This window comes from Coptis chinensis, chromosome 9 (genome assembly GCF_015680905.1).
Source record: "Coptis chinensis isolate HL-2020 chromosome 9, ASM1568090v1, whole genome shotgun sequence".
NCBI classification, from domain to species: domain Eukaryota; kingdom Viridiplantae; phylum Streptophyta; class Magnoliopsida; order Ranunculales; family Ranunculaceae; genus Coptis; species Coptis chinensis.
The window spans coordinates 71,906,011-71,929,674 of NC_141464.1; the positions used below are offsets into that span (position 1 = coordinate 71,906,011).

Consider the following 23,664-nt stretch of genomic DNA (forward strand, 5'->3'; position numbering starts at 1 on the left):
GAGTCAGGATGCTCTGGACTTAAACAGAAATTACATGGATTGGAGTTGACATTCATGACGGGGATAGGCGTTTGTTGAACAGAAATAGCCTCAACCTTTTTAGTTAGAGATTCGATTAAATTTTTAAGTTCCGGATCGGGTTTCATCTCAAACATACCGGCGGCTTTAATCATTGTAGAAGAACCGATTTTGAACGGGAGAAATCGTCACTACCCCCCAGTTATTATTTAGCTTAGTTTGATCTTCTAAAAATTTATAAGCCTCTGAGGCTCCCTTACTTAGGAAACTACCCCCATTCATTATGTCAAGCACCTCATTATGGTGGTGTAACAGTCCCTTGAAAAAGGCACGAACTAGCGTGTCTTTCGCAAGGTTATGGTGTGGACACTCTATAAGTAGATCGGTGAAACGATTCCAAGCCTTTGAAAATGATTCATGAGGATTCTGTCGAAAGAAATGAATCTTGGAAAGCATTTCATCGGTCTTCAGTGGTGGGTAAAAATATTCCATAAACAATTGAACAAGTTTAGCCCACGAGTCCACAGAATTTGGCGCTTGGGCAGTTAACCAAGACGCCGCCTTATCGACTAAAGTGAAGGAAAATACCCTTAATTTAATTTGTTCAACACTAACTGTAGGATGGTGGAATGTAGTAAGGACTTGGTCAATCGTACGTATGTGCTAATAAGGCTTTTCATGGTCTAACCCATGAAAAACGGGTAACAAATTAAATGTATTTGGGGAGATTCGGAAATCCCCCACTGGGTCTGAGAGAACGATGCAAGATTGAGGGTTATCATTCAAGGCTTTGTAAAAGTCAGAGAGAGGAGACTCTCTTTCTTCAGCCATTACTTCAGGTGGTGTGTATGGTATATTAGCTAGAGGTGTAATGAGTGGTATACTAGAAAGGCGTGTTTGTTGACGTTACCGGTTGATTACATTAGGCGTTTTTCTTCGGCCTGACCTTAATCTCATGCAAGGCTAAGCCAATCTTAACGAAACACAACAACACTCCAAACAATCCTGATATGCTAGTATAAACCTCTAACAGGAGATGCGAGGTGTGGAAGAAAAGAGTACATAAATCCCTCTTTGCTTCGCTTATGAATAGCATCTTGTTTATGCGTGCTCAGTGTGTATAACAAGTTAAAACACTGAAAACTTTGAAATAAATGGAAGTTTGAAACAAACCTGTGGAAATCGGGCAATTTCAGCAAAGGGTGCAGATCGCGCTCAGAATAGGCCTAGGGGTAGGGCGCAGGTCGCGCTCAGGTCAAGCTCGAGTTCCAAGCGTTTGGGCGCGGGTCACGCTCGAACTTAGCCTTGGTAGGGCGCGGGTCGCGCTTAGGGAAAAACTCAAGGTCCAAGCACTTTAGCAAGGGGGGCACTCGTGTTTTGCCTTGTCAAGGCACGGGTCGCGCTCAGCCAAAAAGTGGAGATCCAGGCGTTTGGGCGTGGGTGGCGCTCCAATTTAGCTTGCCTAGGGCGCGGGTCGCGCTTCGTGTAATTCTGCGAGGAAAATTTTCAGTGCTGAAATGGACAACCACAGTGAGGATCAAACAAGGGTGAGTGGGTTATAGGACTTTGGAAAACTAACAATTCTAAAGAAAACAGTACTAAAGGGAACTAAGATGGCAGCGGCGCCATTTGATAATACGATAAAATTGAATATAACTCTACTTACGAATAAACGATGAAGTCTCAAAACGCAAGTAAAACTATAACTATTTCACGTCTAATGTTATCAAAGTTTTTCTACACTCTCGATGCTATTGCACTAAGTAGAGTAGAGAATTCGTTCCACTCCTATTTCTTTAGCATTCCAAGTTTTCTACGACTATCAATCCTACTAAAGTCAATGAGAGTTTTACGAAGGGATTATACTACGATGTGAATTCTAAGAACAAGATACTAACTATAATGATTCAACTACGAAATGTTACGGAATACTAAGGTTTGAATCTAGAATAAGAATTAAGGGGGAATTGAATCCACCTTGAATCCAACTTAATAAACTAGCCAATACTAAAAGAAGGGCTTTTTGTGTCACTTATTTTTTTGTCTCGTGTCACTTACTAGAAAAAAGTGACACACAGAGTTTTGATGTGTCACTTTTTTATGGAACGAGAGCTGATGTGTTGCTTCTAGGAAAAGTGACACAAATAATTTTATTTTTTGTGTCCCATTATTTGAAAGTGACACTAGTGGTTTGCCTTGTTGTGTCACTTTTGGGTGTAAAAAAATCGAAAACAAAATTAACATATTATCGAAATAAATAAGGGACTCGAGTAATTGCTCCCTGAAACTCAAAGTCGTGATTTGGGGGCGCGGCTAACTAAACCAAACCTAAAAGGAAAAGAAATAAAAAGGGAATAAATTGAAGTACTTTAAATCACTAAAATCACTAACGGTTAAAAAAGAAAAAAAAAGAAAAAAAAACAAAAAGAAAAACTCTGTCTCGCAAAAACGCTAAAGAGACCTCACCGTTCTTCCTCCCAACTAATTCTCACCGGCATTCTCACCGTTATCCATCCCAATTCCCTTTCCAGCTGCCTCTTTCTCTCTCGCGAGCAAGAAAATAATTAAAGGTAATATTATTTTTCGTTTTGATTTAATTTCATTGAGAAAGTACTGGTTTATCTCATGCGAGAACTTGTTTGATGTTTTGGATGCTATTGACTTAAGATGACTTAAGAAAGAAAAAAAATTAAAGGCTGGAGAGAGTGTAAATTATCGACTTTGAGAACTCAAGAAGGCTGCTTCGATATTGTCTTCGTCCGTTGAGAACAAAGGCTTCAATATATAGAGGATCCTTAAATAAAAACTTAAAGTAAATGGCTGGGATGGGGTTTGGGACAGAAGAAGGTCTTGGTTCATTAAGGAGTAGAATCAAAGCAATGAAAAATAGGTAGTGTTTCATATGGAGTCAATGCTGTTGAGAATAACTACCTAGTCACCTGTCATAGTTACTCAGTATCGATGTTTGTCACTAACTAAACAAGTCTTGTAAGGTCCTTGATGCAGTAAATTTTGGTCTATCTAAGAATTTTTGTGATCTATCACCATTCAGTATTGTCGCTTGCTTATGGTTGAGTATTAGGCTCACACTTTTGGTCTGAAACTTCAACAAGGGGGGACTGCTAATATGCCAGAGCAGCAGTTCATGTAAACATTGGTGTATGTTATTGTAGTGATTGTAACCTTGAAACTACTCGTAGACTTCAATGTAACAAGTATCCAAAAGCTTGAGACAAGGAAAAAGCTAAAAAAAATCCGGCTAATGCATGAATGGCCTAACACAAAAATATTTTTTGAGGTTTATATACTCAGGAAGTAGGCACTGTCACATACTAACATTAGTTCCAGGGGTTCAGCTAACCATACAATAGCTAAAAAGTAATATCAATAATAAAATACGCAAACAATTACAACAAAAACTATGACGAAACTACAATTCCTAGAAATCAGTTAAATGTGGTATTTAGATTGTTCAATTTTTTTGAATGTTTCACTCCTTAATTGTTTGCAATTTAACGTGACTGGAGGGCTCATTAGGAATGACCTTGCATGTTCGATCAACGAGGTTCCTAAGACTCAGAACCAAACATATCCATAATTATATTTACTAATAAGCAACTGAAATGTATAAGAAGCTCAGTTCATAAGCTATTTCAGGATTCATAATTTATGCCTAATGATATGATAGTTATTTAAAGTTGCTTGAAGTACTCGACCGACCGACTACATTCCTTTTTGAGTAAACCATTCAACACTCTGTAGTATTGCTTTGGAAGGCATCCTATGGCTAAATTAAGAATGGATGAAGGAATGAAGAAAGCAAGGAAGACGCCTAACCTTACTGGGAATTTCTTGACTATAAAATAATGTAAAGTTTGTGTTGTGGGCTGTGTATGTGATGTGGGGTCTAGTTTACAAGTTGATACAATTCACATGAGTATGGACCTTATTTTTATAAGTGCATCCCCCCTGAGCTATGCTGCTAGTGTTGACCATGAGCATGGCCTCTCTCTTATATATCCCTCTGCTGTTTTTATCTCTTGAAAGTTTTCTTTAGAGTCTTTTATTTATTGTATTTCTTTTGAAATATAATTCATGAGAATCTCCTGTCCATCACTTCTTGTTTTTTTAATGCAGCCTAACTGTGGTTTAGATATTAACATGTTCTGCCAATTATACCCTGAAAATGCCAGCAGAGTACACCATATATTCCGAGAGTAAGTACACTCAAAATAAAGGTCTTGATGAGTTTCAGATCCTCTAAGACTTTACTCAAGGGACAAAATTTGTTCCCTTCTTTTGAGTTACCTGACTTTTGTCCACCCAACTGTGCCTTAGTTGTAATAGGAATTGTAGTGAATCTCCCATGCATGCTGCTACTATGTACGACAAAAATAGTGGGTTCCTTTGTACTGCCTTTCTCTGTGTTGCTTTTTGATCCTTCCATCATATTTAAAACCATCTTTACTTCAGTTTCCCATTGGGTTCCCTTGTACTGCCTTTGTACTGACATAAATATTGGATTCTTATCTATTTTTGCAGGAGGAGCTGAAAAATAAGGTAGAGGAGGGGGTTTTGGTAACGGAAGGAAAGAATGACATACTTACTATGGCATTGTGAACTCTAGAGCCTAGTGGTCGAGTCAGGGCAGGTGGACAATATACCACTCCCACTATGTACTTCAATCTTCCTAATAAAAGATTAAAGAAATATCACGAGGATTTGGAAGTGAAGTTGAAAGAGAAAGAAGCTCAAAATGAGAAGTTGAAAATTTTGGTGCTACATGTGCTTAAAGAACAAGGTGTGACTAATTCACCATTGACGACAGAACTGTTGAGCGAGTTGTTCAAGCAAGGACCAAAACTCGTCAACTTGCTAGAAAATGTGGAATCCAATAGTGCCAAAAGTGATAATAGGCAGCAGGTGATTGCCAAGTCTAAGCAGGTAAGTTTTTTGGATTTTAAATTTGTATTTCTGATTCTCTACACATTTCGAGTATTATCTTTAACTAAATTCATATTTAATGTACTAGTTCAACTCTTTAAAAGATTTTCGAGGGCCGCCGGATCCATCTTTTAAATTATTAGTGAACACGTGAGTTTAGTATTTGTTTATTGTATTTTTCATTATTAATTTGATTCTATTTTGAAAATAACGAGAATAAAACAAATGCATTTTCAGTGCCATCAAGACATCAAATATGTCTAAAGGAAAGATAAAGATGAATCCAAATCCAAATTGGAACTATGTGACAGTAAACTTAGTTTTTTTGGAATACAATACAAGGTATCTTCCAATTTGTGTATATGTGTTAATGCAAGTATTAATTATGTGTAGTGCCCACAACAACAAGAGGGGATTGTATGCGGATATTATGTATTGCGCTTTATGTGAGATTTAGTGGAAGATCCTAGTCCACCGCTCAAAAAGAAGGTGACTGTAAAGTAACATTATTTTTCATATAGTCTTAGCTAGCTTATAAATTGGTGTATGTGTAAATATGGTAGGCAATGCATTGCCTGTATTATTCATTTTCATAATATTTATAATATATTTTTTGTCAAACAGGTATTGGAGTTCTCTAGCAAGAAGAGTTACACCACTGAAATAGATGAACTTCGTCTTGAATTTATTGACTTTATCTAACAATTTATCTGAGTAGTTAATTTGGGTATGTGGCCTTCCATATTTTCCTTTTCTTTATGTATATATACTTTTCTTATCGATTTTTTTTTCTTACTTGTACAATATACCCTTCTTGATTCACTTGCTTTTTAATTTTATATACTAGTCATAGTGGAATGATGACTTCATGATATGACGCAGGTGCATGGATTGATTAACAGATGAATAGATGGCAGCTAGGTTTTTTGGTGTTGGAAGTGCGCACAACAAGCTAAGATATTGCTAGGATAATATTGGCGCTATGTAGGTTTTTTTTTTTTTTTTGGTATTGGAATGACTTATTTTGTTGGGAGTCAAACTAGATGATAAATACTTGGTTTGATCGATGAAATCAATAGAAGTTAATTGTTTTGAATGTTGTTTCTTTCTTCTCGAGTGGATGTTGTTTCCATATCATAAAGCAAGTTAAAGTGATTTTGATTGTGATGTTTTGATAAATGCATGTGGATGTTGTTTCTGTCATAAAGTAGGTTAATGGGATTTTGGTTATGACGTATAGGATGCAGGTTGAGAAATGAATATGATCGAATACAAAAATGAGAAAAAATTTTAAAAAAATATTATTTTCATTTGTCTCGCTTTTGGAAAAAGTGACATAATATCTATTAAAAGTGGCACAACTGACCACTCTTATGTGTCGCTTTCTTTTTCATACGAGTTACATGGAGTTGATTCCCAAAAGTGACACAAGAAGTAAGGGGGCTTTTGTGTCGCTTTTGATGTACTTGTGTCCCACTCTGGTCCAAAATTGACACAACTAGTATACATAATGTATCACTTTTGACGTACTTATGTCTCACTCTGGTCCAAAAGTGACACAACTAATATATTTAATGTGTCACTTTTGATGTACTTATGTCTCACTCTGGTCCAAAAGTGACACAACTAGCATACTTAGTGTGTCACATTTGACATATTTATGTCTCACTCTGGTCCAAAAGTGACACAACTAGTATACTTAATGTGTCACTTTTGACATACTTATGTCTCACTCTAGTCCAAAAGTGACACAACTAGTATACTTAATGTGTCACTTTTGACGAAATTATGTCCCACTCTGATCCAAAACTGATACAACTAGTGTCACTTTTCACAAACACTGTGACACTCTTTCTTACAAGTGACACAAGAGACTATTCTTAAGTGTCACTTTTATTAACAAAAAGTAACACATATAGTAAGGCTTTTGTGCCACTTTTGGTAGAACTTTATGTATCGGGGGCTTATAGGTCACTTCAGAATTAGTTTCAAAAGTGACACAAGTGACTTCTTGTGTCACTTTTTTTTAAGTGACACAAAAAGCCCTTCTTTTAGTCATAGATTGTTGTAATCCAATTCTTACGTTCTTACGGTAAGAATTGGTCATTCTAATCCCTAATTATACATGGCATCTCTACCAATTCATAACTAGCATGTAAGGAAGTCCAACCCATTCTCATTGCGAATCAACGACCTTCTAGAGTGGAATAGACTCTTACAACGATTCTACACTACACAATCAAGTTTTCGTCAAGGTTTCATCGAACCCCTCTAATGGAGGTTTAGCCTTGATTCATCAAACTATCATTTCCAATTGAGTTAAAACTAGACATCATATAAAGATTCTAACTTTACTAATTTAACTAATCAATATATTCAAATCTAAATTAACAACTAAGAAATCATTAACAAACAAGAATTGAAATTAGATCTAAGCAATTTTAAATAACAAAATTGAAATTATCAAGAACTAACTATTTTATTTATCTAATGAATGATAAACCATAATTCCATTTACTAATCTAAAACAAAGAATGAAACTAAACAATGGAATGAAAACTAATTAATTAACTAATTCAAAACTCAAAAAACTAGATCTAAAATATTCTCTAATGGCTACTTTCTATCCTAAGCCAATTGATCCTTAAGAGCTAAGTCTTGTGTGTGGATATGGAGGAGGCCAAATACACATTTTCGTGCATGGGCTGAGGGTCCACATTTTGGGCCGAAAAATCGAGCCCAAAGCCCAATTTCTTCAGTCCACAGGGCCTTTTTCAGCTGGCTTTGACTTCAACAGGCTTTTTGTCTACTTTTACTCCTTTGATTAGGTCAAAGTTTGGACCACTGGAAAGCTCTTTCCGAGCCGGTCGTTTTGACATAAGGTACGCCCAATTCCGAGCCTTTAGTCCAAAGATACGGTATTCGGAATTTCTGCTGACTTTTGTGTGTTGTTTCTGCCCGCATTGACTTTGACTTTTCAACTTTTAACCGGGCTTTACAAAGGCTTTTTCTCCTTGAATCTTGGCCTTTAATCACTTAACTTCTTAGCAACCAACCCTTTCTCCTTTATATCACCAAAGTGGCACATTTCTGCATATAATTGACTTCAATGTCTGAATACATAAAAGCACGTAATTAGCATTAACTCTTATTTATTACTCGCATAATTGGTCTAAAACTATCTGATTCTCCAACTGACAGTGGAGCCAAGTTGGACTACACCGGAGATCTTCTTACTGACATTGGTTAGTATCAGCGATTAGTTGGTAAACTAATATATTTAACTATTACCCGACCAAATATTTCTTATGCAGTAAGCTTGGTTAGTCGTTTTATACATGCTCCAAGGACTCCACATATGAATGCAGTGTCTAGATTACTGCAGTATCTGAAAGGGTCGCCAGACAGAGGTATTTGGATGCGGAAAAATGGGCATACATCTATTACTGCTTATACAAATGCTGATTGGGCAGGATGTCCAGTTCATCGGTGGTCTACTTCCGGTTATTGTACCTTTGTGGGAGATAATTTGGTCACTTGGAAGAGCAAGAAACAGAATGTAGTGGCTCATTCTAGTGCTGAAGCTGAGTACAGGACTATGGCTTCCACCACCAGTGAAATCATATGGCTTCGCGCTCTTCTGAAGGATTTGTGTTTTGGTTTGCATATGCCAACTACACTTTACTGTGTTAATCAAGCTGTTATGCACATTGCTGCAAATCCGGTGTTCCATAAGATAACTAAACATATTGAAGTTGACTGTCATTTTGTGCGTGAAAAAGTGCAGTCTAACATTGTCACTACCTCCTTTGTTCGAAGTGACCAACAGCTTGCAGACATTTTTACCAAGGGACTTCCAGCTTCCAAGTTTCATGATATACTCTCCAAGTTAGGCTCGCTGGATATCTTCGCACCAACTTGAGGGGGAGTATGGGAGAAGAAAGAGACAGTGCGTGCGCGCTTTAGTTGCACATGATGAAGGCGCGTGCGCGCTCAATCAATTCATGACAAGTTCGACCGATATTGGTGTTTCTATAAAAGGGAAGACTCCATTCTTAGAATATAGACAATTTTGTGCACTTGTGTTGTGCCTACATATATATCTCTGTAATGGAACCCTAAGAAATTAATCAAGCAATAAACCCCTTTCTTCTCCCGTGGACGTAGGCTACCGCATTGGCACTGAACCACTATAAATCTTGTGTTTTGTCTCTTTGATTGGTTGTTTAAATCTACAAACAGTTATGTTAGTTGCCAGCTCAAATGCCACGTATCTGCAAACATAAATGTTTAAATGCCAAATCAAATTAGCAGAAACAAATCTGCATGTTTAAATAGACAATCACATTTACTACAGTCATTTCAACATATCAAAATTACTCACTCCCACTTAAGTATAGCGCAAAAAGAGATGGGTGTAGGGCTTTTGTCGTCATGTAGAAATATTTAACCAAAAAGCAACTTAGCCAGGACAAGTAGTTCATGGAAACTCAAAAAAATATTAAGTTTAAGGAAGCCCAATGCACTTCAGTTTCTTTTTCTGCATCGTTTAGATGTCAAAGTGAAACTTATGCGAGGCACCAACCTTTTACTAAATTGCTTTACATCTAGCTGAGTGCAGTAGCTTAAAATTAAACTTTGTAATGAGTTGGCCCTACATTTGTTACGTTTAGCAATGGATTTGAACCTTTATTAATTAAATATTTCTAGTAAGATTTTAAAAGTTTGTCTTGCAGCCTTTTGTAGGCGAGCTCTACGACCAGGTTAGAGTGTTTCTTGGGTTAGGAAAGGAAAGGGTATTCTTTGCTGGGTTACATTCCATCTTTCAGTACTACTGTAAACTTTTACGTAGTGTTTTTGACTGATTATGTAGAGAAGGAAAAATAAAAAATGGTGTGTTTTCTTTGGTATTTTCTCATGTTCGTATTTGGGATTACTTTAATAAAAAGAAACATTTAGTTTTGGATGTTGCACACAAGGCCCTTGAGGAAGCTTGAAACGTCGGTAAAAATTGGTATTTTCCATTACAATTATCTACATTCATGTACTTACTATCATTTCATTTGATTTATTTGCATGTGTGATTTAATTGTTAGCATTTGATTCTAACTCCATTTGTAGCTGCTATGGTGAACAACATTGCTCAAAGAATTTTATGAGAAATGGGATTTATAAGAAAGGCGACTGGATTTATAAGAAACTGTAGAAGCAGAACTGGAGCTCTTGGAGATATAAGTGGGTGATATAAGAGTAGAATGCCGGAATATCCAATATGTTAATAAGCAAATTCACTCAGCATTACCAACCAAATGCACTAAAGCATAATGATATACTCTGGGCATGGAGGCCAAATTTGAACTTTTGTTTCAAATATCCTGAGTCCCATCTTATGTGATATAGTCTTAAACATGTATTAAGCAAACTACCAGCTAGAGTATGTATGTGAGTGCATAGTTTCAAGTTTCATATAGTTTTGTCTTGTAGCATGTCGATGATTGTTGAAAATAATTCATCCCATTGTAATTGCGATTTCCACTTGAAATTTGTGGGTGTGCATGAGTTTGGTGAATGCACGCCATAGCACAATCATGTAAGTTGGTACATATTTGTGCAATTATACACAACATTATAAACTAAGCTACTTCGCAATTTTGTTCTCTAGCACCATACATTTCTCTTTTCCTTATTGCTTATGCAAATTTTGTCAATTTTCTTTTTGAATCGATTACGCTTATGTATGCCAAAGTTGAAGTTCTTTTATTTGACAAAATTTTAGAAGAACTGCTTGTGTACGTAGCACTGGTTCAATTTGCTGTCCAGAGGGCGTGCATATGTGCTAATAATAATAATAAACTTTATATAATAAATTGAAAACTACACTAACATTTAAAAAAAAAAAATAAAAAAAAATAACATAATTCTTAAAGAAATGTAAATGTAATTACAAATTGCTACTTTATTACAACCCAAAATGTTGACGATAATAGCTAATACAATATTAAATTGAGAAATTCACGCTATTATTGAATGAAGGAGAACCCCTTGAAAAATCTGCAACAAAAAATTCAAAATTTATTTGCAAATTTTTAAATTTAAATTTTAGTTAATAATTTATTATTACTTTTTTATGGAAACACAAAGAAATAAAACATTTATGGAGAAAAAAATAGAATGATTTGGAGAGCGAATAAAATAAATATTTGTTTAGATTTTAATTAACTTAAGTTAATCACTAGTTAAAATAGATGGTGGATGTGTGGTAGATATGTGCTTAGGAGACTTTTCACTCCTAAGCGCCTATGAGCGAATTTTTTCTCGATTTATTTTGTTATGAATAGAACAATGCAGAAACAACGTTATCCACAACAAATATATCAACCCTACACAATGATCGATCTTTCTTTTTAGACAAGACTTCAACACCCTCCAAGTAATATCCCAACACTTCTCAATATCAAATAGAGCAAGCATATAACGTAAAACAATTAATGTAAAGGAGAACAAACCACAAAACAAAGATATATCGTGGTTCGGCAATTTTTCTACGTCCACACTGCGAGTTCCAAGCTTTACTTGATGTCCAGAGTAATAGATTACAAGATCTCTCAATTCACTCACAAAGAATGAACACTCAATTCACTAAGAATTGCTCTCTTCTAATCTCTCTCTTTCTTGGTTTTGGTTAGGTTAAGTTTTTACAGAAAAAACTTATATTTATACTGTTTCCAAAAAACTTCCAAAAACAAGTCGAACCTTGCTGAAATACGGTGGAGCGCAGGCGCGCCTATGGCCAGGCAAAGTCGAGCGCAAGTCGCACCTAAAGTACTGAAAGTCGCCAAAGGCATGAGTGCGCTGCGCGCCTTGTCTAGGCATACATAGAGCGCGGAGGCGCCCTTAACACCAAAGAGAGAAAAACATCTTTTTCTCTACATTCTCCACCTCGGTGAGGTTTTAACACATAAAACCGAGCCGAACACATCCAACAAGAACACATCCATCTGGAACTCGCAGTCAACTGCCCCGAAGGGCCATGCCCACAAAGGGCATTTTCAAGCATGTAGGATTTGGAGCAAGTCCAAACAGTATTAGAACTTAACTCCGGTGACAACCTTTGTCAGCATATCAGCAGGATTGTCATGGGTGTCCACTTTCTCAAGTGCTACGTCACCATTCTCAACGACATCCCGTATAAAGTGATAACGGACATCAATATGCTTGGTCCGAGCATGATAAACCTGGTTCTTCGCCAAATAAATAGCACTCTGACTATCATAATACAAAGCAACACTGGTCTGTTCTCAATACCCATATCATCCAAAAGACCTCGAAGCCATAATGCCTCTATCACTGCCTCTGCCACTGCCATATACTCTGCCTTAGTAGTAGATAGAACAACTATAGCCTGTAGTATAGACCTCCAACTAACTGGTGCACCATGCATCATAAACACATAACAAGTAGTTGATCGTCGTCTATCTAAATCACCTGCATAATCTGAATCCACATACCTACTAACATAACAAGTGCTTCCACCATAAACTAATCCCACATCTAAGGTACCCTTCAAGTAGCTCAATACCCATTTCACTGCTTTCCAATGCTGCTTTCCATTTCACTACTTCCCAATGTAGAGAAAAAGATGCTTTCCGCGCCCGCGCCCTATGTATGCCTGGACAAGGCGCGCGGTGCGCTCATGCCTTTGGCAACTTCCAGCACTTTAGGTGCGACCCACGCTCGACTTTTTCCTGGCCAAGGGCGCGCCCGTACTCTACCATTTTTCAGCACGAATTTGACTATTTTCGGAAGTTTTCAAAAACAGTATAAATATAAGTTTTTTCTGTAAAAACTTAACCTAACCAAAACCAAGAAAGAGAGAGATTAGAAGAGAGCAATTCTTAGTGAGTTGAGTGTTCATTCTTTGTTAGTGAATTGAGAGATCTTGTAATCTGTTACTCTGGACATCAAGTAAAGCTTGGAACTCGCAGTGTGGACGTAGGCAAATTGCCGAACCACAATATATCTTTATCTTGTGGTTTGTTCTCCTTTACATTAATTGTTTTACTTTATATGCTTGCTATTTGATATTGAGAAGTGTTGGGATATTACTTGGAGGGTGTTGAAGTCTTGTCTAGTGAGAAGGATTGATCTATTTGTTGTGGATAATGTTGTTTCTGTATTGTTCTATTCACAACAATTGGTGTCAGAGCGTAGGTATACGACCTAGGATTTTGAGTTTTGGTGAAGAACCATAGTGCTTGAAATTTGTGTAGACAAGGTGTTCAATAAAATTCTGAAGTGAAATTGTTTTTTGGGTTATTATGTGTAACTTGAAAAATGGCTCCCAAGATGTCAAATGCTAAGTTTGAAGTAGAGAAGTTTAATGGGAAGAATAACTTTGGGATTTGGAGAGTCCAAGTAAGGGACATCCTCATCTAACAAGATTTGCAGAAGGCCTTAAAGGGGAAACAAGCAAAAGCGGCGAGCATGAGTGATGATGATTGGGAAGAGTTCGATCTACATGCTTGTTCATCAATCCGGTTGTGTCTTGCTAATGAGGTTATGTATAGTGTGATAGGAGAAAATACCATTGCCGGTATTTGGCTCAAGATAGAATCTATGTATATGACCAAGAGCATGATGAACAAGATGTACCTTAAGAATCGTCTTTATCGGTACACAATGGTGGATGGTTCAACGATGTAAGAGCACGTTAGTGAGTTTCGTCGATGCCTAGCGGATTATTTAAATGTTGGCATGAAGATGGATAATGAGGATCAAGCGGCATATTTAATATTCTCTTTGCCAGAAAGCTATGAGCATCTAATGACTATATTTATAAACAGAGAAGATGTTGATCTTGACGAAGTTTAGAATGCATTTCTTTCTTATGAGTTGATGAAGAAAACACGTGTAGAGAATAGCAATGATGCAGGATAGGGGCTAGTGGCAAGAGGAAGGTCGTATGAAAAGGCTTCTACAAGCAATGAGAAGTCTAGGTCCAAGTCAAAGAAGCCTTTGACACATGTGAAGTGCTACAATTGTGATGAAAAGGGACATTACGCAAGTAATTGTCCTCACCCGAAGAAAGAGAACAATAGAGATGGTAAGAAGAAAAGTAAGGCTAAAATTGAGGCAAGTTATACTTCAGGCTCTGAAGGGGACGAGTTGAGTCTCTATGTGTCCACACAATACTATATGGCCAAAAGGTGGATTTTTAATTCTGGATGTTCCTACCATATGTGCCCGAATAAAAAGTGGTTTACTTCTTATGAGAGCATTGATGGTGGTTCCGTTTTGATGGGTAATGACGTTGCTTGTAAGACGGTAGGAATTGGAACTATACGAGTCAAGATGAATGATGGTGTAGTGAGGACTTTAACCGATGTGAGACATGTTCCTGAGCTAAAGAAAAACCTTATTTCTCTTGGTACCTTGGATTCCAAAAGCCACAAGTTTGTGGGGGAAGATGGAGTCCTAAAGATTGTTAATGGCTCTTTAGTTGTTATGAAGGGTCAAAGACATGGAACCTTGTATACTTTGATGGGTAGTACGATGATAGGCGATATAGCAATGGTTGCATGTAGTGATGATTTTGAGTGCACTAAGATGTGGCATATGCGATTAGGGCATATGAGTGAAAAGGGTTTGTCTGAGTTGTGCAAGCGAAGGTTTTTGAAAGACTTAAAGAAGCCAAGTATGAGATTCTGTGAGCATTGCGTCTATGGGAAGCAGTGCAGAGTCAAATTCAAGTTAAGCAAGCACACGACAACAGGCATCCTTGAATATGTGCATACGGATGTTTGGGGACCCTCCAAAGTGGCTTCTACAGGAGGTAACCGTTATTATGTCTCATTCATTGATGATCATACTCCCTATGTGTGGGTGTATATGATGAAAATGAAAGATGAAGTGTTTGAGACATTTAAGAAGTGGAAGGCAAGGGTTGAGAATCACACAGATAGGAAGGTTAAGACACTAAGGTCTGACAATGGTACTGAGTATACCTATGGGCCTTTCCAAGAGTTTTGTGCGCAACAAGGAATTGCCAGACACTGGACAGTCAGGGGCACGCCTCAACAGAATGGAATGGCAGAGAGGATAAATAGAACTTTACTTGGAAGAGCGAGATGTTTGTTATCTAATGCCAGTCTGGGCAAAGAGTATTGGGTAGATGCAGTGTCCATGGCGTGTTACCTATACAATAGATCATAAATTCCAGCTATAGATTGCAAGACACCTTATGAGATGTGGTTAGGTAACCCAGCTGATTATAGTATTTTGCGAGTGTTTGGATCGACTGCTGATAAGAGCCCAAAACTGTAGTTTTAACCCCTTAATAATCATACTTTTATACCAATTATGTAAATAATAAGTAAGAGTTAATACTGATTACGTGTTTTTATGCATTTCAGGCTTCAAAGTCCATTATGTGCAGAAATGTGCCACTTTAGGGAGATAAAGGAGCAATGGTTGGTTGCTAAGGAGTTCTGTGATTAAAGGCCAAGATTCAAGAAGACAAAGCCTTTCTAAATCCCGGTCAAAGCTGAAAAGTCAAAGTCAACGCGTAAACAAAGACACAAAGTCAACGAGAACTTCGAAGACCATATCTTTGGACTCGAGACTGAATTGGGCCTACCTTATGTCAAAACTACCGGCTCGGAAAGAGATTTCCAATGGTCCAAGCCTTGACCCAATCATAGGAGCAAAAGTAGACGAAACATCTGTCGAAGCCAACTGTAGCTGAAGAGCCCATTTTGGACTAAAGAAATTGGGTTTTGGGCCTGATTCTCTGGCCCAAAACATGGCTCCAAGCCCATGCACAATTTTTGGATCTGAAAGTATAAAAACAAAAGCTTAGCTCTTTGTTAATGGTAGCTAGTTAGACCTAAAACTATAGATAATTCTAGATCTAGTTTTCATTTAATAAAATTAAGTTTAGTTTTATAATTTCATTTCCTATTTTAGATTAATTTCTTGAATCATTGAATATCATTCATTAGATAAATAAAATAGTTATTATTCTTGTCATTTCGATTTTTGTTATTTCAATCTATTAGATCTAGTTTTAATTATTGTTGGTTACCATTTCTTAGTTGTTAATTAGATTTTAATTATTGTTTAATTTAGATTAGTAAATTTCGAATCTTGATATTATGTTTAGTTTAGATTCATATGGAAATGATTGAGGAATGATTCTCGGCTAAACCTCCATTAGAGGGGGTTGAGAAGCCTTGATGAAAGCTTGATTCCGATTATCATAAAGTCGTCGTAATTTCTATTCCACTCTAGGAACGATTAATTCACCATGAGAATGGGTTTAATCGTTCACATGCTAGTTATGAATTGGTAGAAATGTCATGTGTAATTAGGGATTAGGAAGAACCAATTGTTCTGCGTAGCAGTTCAATTCGGATTACGACGATTCGTCGTTAGTGAGTTAAGTTGAGTTAAGGTGGAATCAATCCCCCCTAATTCCTTATTATAGAATCAACGTAGTATTTTCGTAGTTGAATCAATTATAGTTTGTATCTTGTGGGTAGTTGCATCGTAGTATAATTCCCCCTCGTAAAACTCTCATTAGACTTAAGACCGATTAGTTAACTAGAAAACATCACATGCTAAAGAACTAGGAGTGGAACGAACTTGTTACTCCACTCTATTTCGATAGATTTGAGAGTAGAAAACTTGATAGCTTCCCGTAAAATTAGTTTAGTTTACTTACGTTTTGAGTTCATCGTTCATTTCGTAGGTAAACTATCATTTTTAGGTTTTATCAAATGGCGCCGCTGCCATCTTAGTTTCACTTTAGCATTGTTTTCATAGTATAATTAGTCATTTTTATGTCCCATTAAACCCACCCACCCTTGTTTGATTCATACTGTGGTTGTCCGCTTTCAAAGCATTGAAAAGTTCCGCGAAAAAAATTACGAGCGCGATCCCGCTTCAAAGCGAAGCCTCGCTTCAAACGCGCCGAACCTTGACCGCGAACCCGCCCCATATCGAGCGCGATCACCGCTTCAAAGCGAAATGCACCCTCTAAGCTAAATTTTTTCGTGATTTCTACAGGTTTGTTTTGAACTTCGATTTTTTAAGTTTTTTCAGTGTTCTAACTTGTTATATATAATCGAACACGCCAGTAAACAAGACGCTTATTCATAAGCGAAGCAAGGACGAATCAGGTATTCCTTTCTTCCACACCTCGCGATCTCCGGTTAGAGGTTTCTACTAGTATATCGTAATTGTTTGGAGTGTTGCATGTTTAGTTAAGTTCGACTTAGTCTTGCATGAGATTAAGGTCCGGTCGAAGAAAAACAACTAACGTAATTACACGGCAATGTCAACAAACAAGTCTATCTAGTTTCCCACCCACTACACCTCTAGCTACTATTTCACACACACCACCCGATATTATTATGAAGAAAGAAAGAGACTCCTCTCTCTTACTTTTATAAAGCCTTGAGCGATAGCCCTAAATCTTGCATCGTTCTAGCAGATCCATTGGGGATTTCCAAGATCCCCCAAATATATTTAATTTGTTACCCGCTTTTCATGGTTTAGACCATGAAAACCTTATCACATTACGCGTAGGATTGAACAAGTCCTTATAACATTCCACCATCCTACGGTTGGTGTGGAACAAATTAAATTGAGGGTATTCCCTTTCACCTTAGTCGATAAAGGCGCCTTGGTTAAGCGCCCAAGCACCTAATTCTGTGGACTCGTGGGCCAAACTTGTTCAAATTGTTTATGGAACATTTTTACCCACCCCTAAAGACGGATGAAATGCTTTCCAAGATTCACTTCTTTTCGGACGTAATCCCCATGAATCATTTTCGAGGCTTGGAATCGCTTTCACCGATCTCCTTATAGAGTGTCCACACCATCACCTAGCAAAAGACACGTTAGTTCGCGGCTTTTTCAAATGACTTCTACACCACCATAAAGAAGTCCTAGACATAATGAATGGGGTAGTTTCCTAAGTAAAGGAGCCTCGTGAGGCATATAAATTTGAAGATCGACTAAAGCGTAATAATAATGGGGGTAGTGACGATTACTCCCGCTCGGGCTAGTTCTTCTTCAACAGCTTAAGGCTACCAAGATGTTTGAGGTTAAATCAGATCATGAGCTTAAAACTCTAATTGAATCCCTCACAAAAAGGTAGAGGCCATTTCTATACAACAAAAGCATATCCCCGTCATGAATGTAAATTCAAATCCATGTAGTTTCGTTGGAGTCCCGAAAGCATCCCGACTCGTCGTCCCTATAGCCTATGAACATTCTTGTTCCATTAATAGTGAACCTAACGCCCTTGGAGACAAAATCCCAACTTCGGTTGGAGAAATAACCAACAAGTCACACCTACATGTGGTACAATAATTAATATGTTAGGCCAACGACAATTATAACCAAGCTCCACCACAACAAGGACAGATCGGGGTAATTATAATAATTATAACAACCAAGCTTAACCTCGACAAGGTCAAGCACAAGGTCAATGTAGTTATAATAATTATAATGCTAATAGAGGTATCATTCAGGTAAATAATAACTATCACAATCTGCCCATAAATAATCAACGCGAGATAGTTCCAAATACACCACCCGTGACTACTACACCCACACAACCGGATCGTCTTGACACCTTCATACAAGTGAGCCAACAACTTTTCCAAACCATGGCTCAATCTAACCAACACATTCTACAATCTGTTAATAATTTAAACCAACAGTTAGCCCAAGAGAGTTTCCAACCAAAAGGCGTGTTTCCGTGCCAAGCGATACCCAACCCTAGAACAAAAACACAGCCTTTGAGGTAAACGGTAATACTAGTACGGAAACTACAACCGTAGGGTGAGCTAAATGCCATCACCATTCTCCGCTCGGAAGAGTGGTTGATAACAAAGTAACTATGCCTATAGTTACCCCATCAAGATACTCTACACCGGATATCGAACTAGATACCGGAATAGAAACGAAGAACCTACCATCGTAGAGGTACCGGTTAAACCACAACCTAAGAAACAGAAAGCCAAGGTTACACATCAAGTCGAGCCATACGCTTAAATATAGAGTTTAAACTACCGTTCTCTTTAGAAATTAGCCATGCTAACTAGGGATACTAACTTTGAGGAGATTAGGAACGTTTTCAAAAATCTAACGATAAACCTTCCTTTTCTCGAAGCTATAAAAAAGCTACCTAACCACGCTAAGTTTCTTAAGGAGTTGTGCACTACTAGGCGTAAGACCAACATACCTAAAGACGCCTTTCTAACTGAACAGTTCCCAACTTTATCCAAAAATAATGGAATTGTTAAGTACAAGGACCCTGGTCGTCCTACTGTATAATGCACCTTAGGAGATTCTCACACGACGACCGCGCTACTAGACCTGGGGGCTAGTGTTAACTTACTCCCGTTTTATTTGTATAAACAAATAGGTCTAGAGGAGATGCAACCTACTAAAATGACATTGCAATTAGCTGATCGGTCTATTAAGTATCCTAAGGGTGTGGTTGAAAACGTGCTGGTTAAAGTCCAAAATTTTTACTACCCAGCCGACTTCATTATCCTCGACACAGAAGTCACTAACGACTCTGTACCTATCATTTTAGGGCCCCTTCTGGCTACGCCAACGCCGGCTCATAAACCGCCGCTGATGGTTCGATGTCCTTGTCCTTTCGCCATCTTTCTCGTTGAGGTAAATGTTTTCAAAACAAGGACACAAGATCCCGATTCATCTACAAATGGAGAGGTTAGCATGATCGAGAGCTTAGCTCAAGATTATTTCAAAAACATGTTTCCGAGAAACAGATTAACAAATTCCTTTCCTTCGAAATTCGACTTTTAACAATGACTCCCGGTAGTAGACAAAATCGAAGAAGAATTCCTCGCGAACTCTTTTGCACCACTTCTTTACCACTTCTCATGAGTCCCCCTTGCCAACAACCATTCATCCCTTGATGATATGACGGAAGATGAATTTTTCAATCTCTATCCGGTGATCCTTTTAACCCACCTATTGAGGAATGTCTTGCATATATCAAGATTTCTAATGATATGGACTTGAGAGCTCTAGCTGAGAATCATTCACCTTCCATCACCAATATTCCCCACCCTCCACCTTTTCAAAGGAACCTCGAAGTTTGCACTTTCGATCCTTTAGTTTCTCCCTGTGCTTCATGATTTTTTAAATCCACCTAGTAAACAAATACTTTCCAAGGATAAACCACTTGACACCTTCATTTTCAGACTTGAGACAGTCCCTAACTACACCATGAATGAGTTTTGTGCTAAACCCACATCCTCATTTTTTCCATGTTTTCCCTCTAAAACTTATCCCAATCTACCATATCTTCCACAACCATTCACTTTTCCACACTTATTCACTAGGACACCCTCTCATTCAAAGATGAAACATAAGGTGCATGCTCGGTTATGTTATAGGTCTATCCAACTTCGCTTTCATTCCACTAGGCTGCGTCGTAGAAAATCTTGGTGCTTGATTGTGTTTAGATATGTTTTCTGTGATATTTATTTATGGAACGATCCACAACTATTTCGGTTGTTGATATATGATAAACTGCATATTCATACATATGTTTAGATAAAGTCTCGAGTATCTGACTATAAACGACTAAATTTTTGTGTTTGGTGCATTTCCTTTCATTTCCATATATTGGTGAATGCACCATTCAGGTAACCGGGCCCTCCCTATGGAGTGTGTGGTTGTAAGTACCGGATCCTAAGTCCACGTTTCACATAATTCACATTTTCCACTCTTGCATGTTTTCTTGGTTTTTGAGTCATGTTTCTCTATGGTGTGAATTATGTCTTTACTGCTTATTGTTTTCCTTTATATTAAACCTAATTCATAAAAAGTAAAAGTTTAAAGATATAAAAATAGTAATCTAGCAAGTCTCGGGAATCTAACTTTAAAAGACCCACGTTTTAAAACAAATTTTTACAAACCTGTTTTCAAAAATTTGTTTGGGGGTGGGGTGTTGGTTTTTCCATTCTTGATCACTCAAATTCCTATTCTTACCCCCACCTCACCCCCTTGAAGAGTAGCTAGATTTCTTCTTGTTTGTTGTTTTGATGTTGTTTTTTATTATATTTAGTAGATAGGATGTTACGTTGTTAAATTCCGTAGTTAATTTTGACTTTTGTAGTGAAATGTTGTTTGAATGACAATATTAATATAATGTGGTTATTTTCATTGTGCGTGGTTGTTTAATGTTGATCCCACTTTCCCAAATTGTTTGGGGGTGGTATTATGTAGTCCAGCATGATTTTTATATGACATCTTTTTTTTTTTTTTTTTTTTTTTTTTTTTTTTTAGAAGTTATTTCGGAGTTAAGGTGAGAATATTGCCGAATAGGCATATCTATAAATAAATATCATGGTAGGATGAAATCTCGATAAAATAGGTAGGTTCTATCATAAATTCAACCTAAAAGATATTAGGGTTGTTTTAGAATCAAGAATATGAGTTGTTTCCGTTTTCGAGTTCGGAAATTTTAGTATTTTTGGAAATTGCCGGAAAAGCTTTTTGGCAACTTCCCGATTCATTTTAGTAACTTAAAACCTATATAAACTTCATTCATTCTACACTCACAACCCACACTACACCTAACTTCCATCACTCACCTTTCACTCCTACGTTTCCCGTTGTTTGTCTCAATTTTCAACCATCAGCACCTCGGAGCGCACCGGCACCCCAAGTATAGTGCACCTGCGCCCTACACATTTTCCTGAAATTTAGCACTGAGCGCACCTTCGCCCAAGTTGAACGCGCCTCGTGCCAAAACACTGTAAAAAATATATATATATAAAAAAACAAAAAAAAAAAAAACCCCCGAGGAGCACTCTGCCAAGTGGAGGACGCACGCCTCGACTTTCGTAGACCAAAAATTTCAGTTTTTCGTGGGTTGTTCCTGGGTCATTTGCAGCTGTTCCAGAGCATAGTTTCAAGATGACATCTCCTACAATAATACCGGAACAGTCTTTCAAAGATTTGTTCCAAAGCACTACTTATGGTGCTTGGTCTCGCGAGGTGATCACACACGTAGTCGGGAACCGCTTTTATGGTTCTTGCTAGCATTTGTTCTTGGACTTGCCATGCCCGCTGAAATACAAGACCCATGGTACTATTGGGTAGATAATATGCATGTCCGAGAGATAAGGTAAGTTTTTAATTCCATTTAGTGTCTGCTTATGTCCCAAGCAATTTAATTCTGTTAACTCCATAATGGGTGGAACTCTTATAGAGTTCGCGTCGGTTTTATATTAGTATGTTTTAACCTTGTTTTTTGCAGATGTTCCGAATTTTACGGCGCTTTCCATGGTATTTTTATACCTTTTTATTTAAATGCTTTGAGGACAAAGCATGCTTCTTGTTTGGGGTAGGCATAGAAACACGGTAATTAAGGCATCTGTTAGGATATAGATATGTATAATATGCACTTGTTTTCTAGTTAAAATTTCAAAAATTCAAAAAAAATATAAATAAATAAGTTATGCTATACACTTAGGAATATTGGTATTGTTTTCTTTTCTATGCTTTTAACAATCTAGAAGTTTCACATAGCTTTTTGCATTAGAATAATTTTAGAAACTTAGGTTAATATGTAGGTAATAATCTTTGCATCTATCTATAAATATATTACATAAGTATCTATGATTGTTAGCAAGAAAGTTTCTGAAATCTAAGCTAGAGTACTTATTCTACAAATCCCGCGGAGAATATAGCCTAAAGCCTTATAAGAGTGAAACATTTGAGAAATGACACAAGGGAGAAGTAAAATTAGGATAGATAAATCACACGCCCACGTGCTTGATCACTAAACCATATCCTAAGCGAGAATTTAGGCCCTCTTTGGATCGATATAGCCGTAAATTCAAACCTATGAATTATTTTCCGCTAGTAAGCCCTCCGAGCCTTTCTTTAGCCTTTCATAAACCACAAATCCTTTTACCCTCGCTACAAAACAAAACAAAAAAAAAAAAAAAAAAAAAAAAACCTACCCAATTTAGAATAAGTCCGAGAATAGAATGAGGGAAGAAAGAAGAAGAGAAAAACCCGCGGTAAACAAAAATTAGTTAGTTACTTGAGAAAATAAAGAAAAGAAGTTTCCATCCAAAGAAAATAAAAATAAAAATAAAAATAAAATAAAACTCCAAAAAAATAGAATAAAAGGAGTCAAAAGCCAAAGAAAAAAAAAATATGGCTAAGGATGGAAACAAAATGTAGAAGCAAAAAGTAAATAACAAGGTTTTCTAGTTACATAATATGAAGACTCTATTATCTCAGACTTGTCCTTTTTGAATATCCATTTCATTCCTTCTTAAACCATCTCCTAATCCCAAAACACCTAATAAAGACCTCTAGCTCAATTAGGAATAGGTTAGTGTGATAGTAAGTGGCGATGTGTTTGATCGACTCCGGCTTCCTTGTGTGTCATTGAGATTGTAAGGTAAAGTGTGCCCATCAAGACTAGAGTAATAAACTTGAGTGGAAAAATCGAGTGTCAGATCTTGACTATTATTATGAGAACATACTTAAGGACGCTTATTCGAAGTTTCAAAAACGGACTGCTATTGCATTTCATAGTATTACTCATTGTATATATGTTTATTGTAGATGATTGATTATTATGCATATATTAGCTTAGGTTTTTACTTGGTTATTCTTGTTCATAGCTAA

At 37.2% G+C, this 23,664-nt stretch overlaps 1 protein-coding gene across 3 annotated transcripts; it reads left to right on the plus strand.

Annotated features, from left to right (window-relative positions):
• Positions 1 to 2,414: 2,414 nt before the first annotated feature.
• On the plus strand, positions 2,415 to 6,058 carry LOC147477840 (uncharacterized). Of its 3 annotated transcripts, XM_086582743.1 has the most exons (7): positions 2,417 to 2,588; positions 4,561 to 4,962; positions 5,051 to 5,112; positions 5,200 to 5,272; positions 5,356 to 5,451; positions 5,587 to 5,689; positions 5,845 to 6,058. In XM_086582743.1, the coding sequence occupies exons 2-5, from the start codon at positions 4,693 to 4,695 to the stop codon at positions 5,410 to 5,412; spliced, it is 462 nt and encodes a 153-aa protein (XP_086438869.1). In that variant the 5' UTR covers positions 2,417 to 2,588; positions 4,561 to 4,692; the 3' UTR covers positions 5,413 to 5,451; positions 5,587 to 5,689; positions 5,845 to 6,058. The 3 variants fall into 3 exon arrangements, 2 of the variants coding, with proteins under 2 accessions (XP_086438870.1, XP_086438869.1); XM_086582744.1 differs by lacking the exon at positions 5,200 to 5,272 and having other exon boundaries at positions 2,415 to 2,588; XR_015207773.1 differs by lacking the exons at positions 5,051 to 5,112; positions 5,200 to 5,272.
• Positions 6,059 to 23,664: the final 17,606 nt, after the last annotated feature.

Bases quoted from the DNA above. Each gene is read 5' to 3' on its own strand.
- LOC147477840 (XM_086582743.1), top strand. From the start codon at position 4,693: ATGTACTTCAATCTTCCTAATAAAAGATTAAAGAAATATCACGAGGAT. The intron at 4,963-5,050 runs GTAAGTTTTTTG...TTAATGTACTAG, and splicing joins TGATTGCCAAGTCTAAGCAG to TTCAACTCTTTAAAAGATTT. The intron at 5,273-5,355 runs GTAAACTTAGTT...AATTATGTGTAG, and splicing joins CAAATTGGAACTATGTGACA to TGCCCACAACAACAAGAGGG.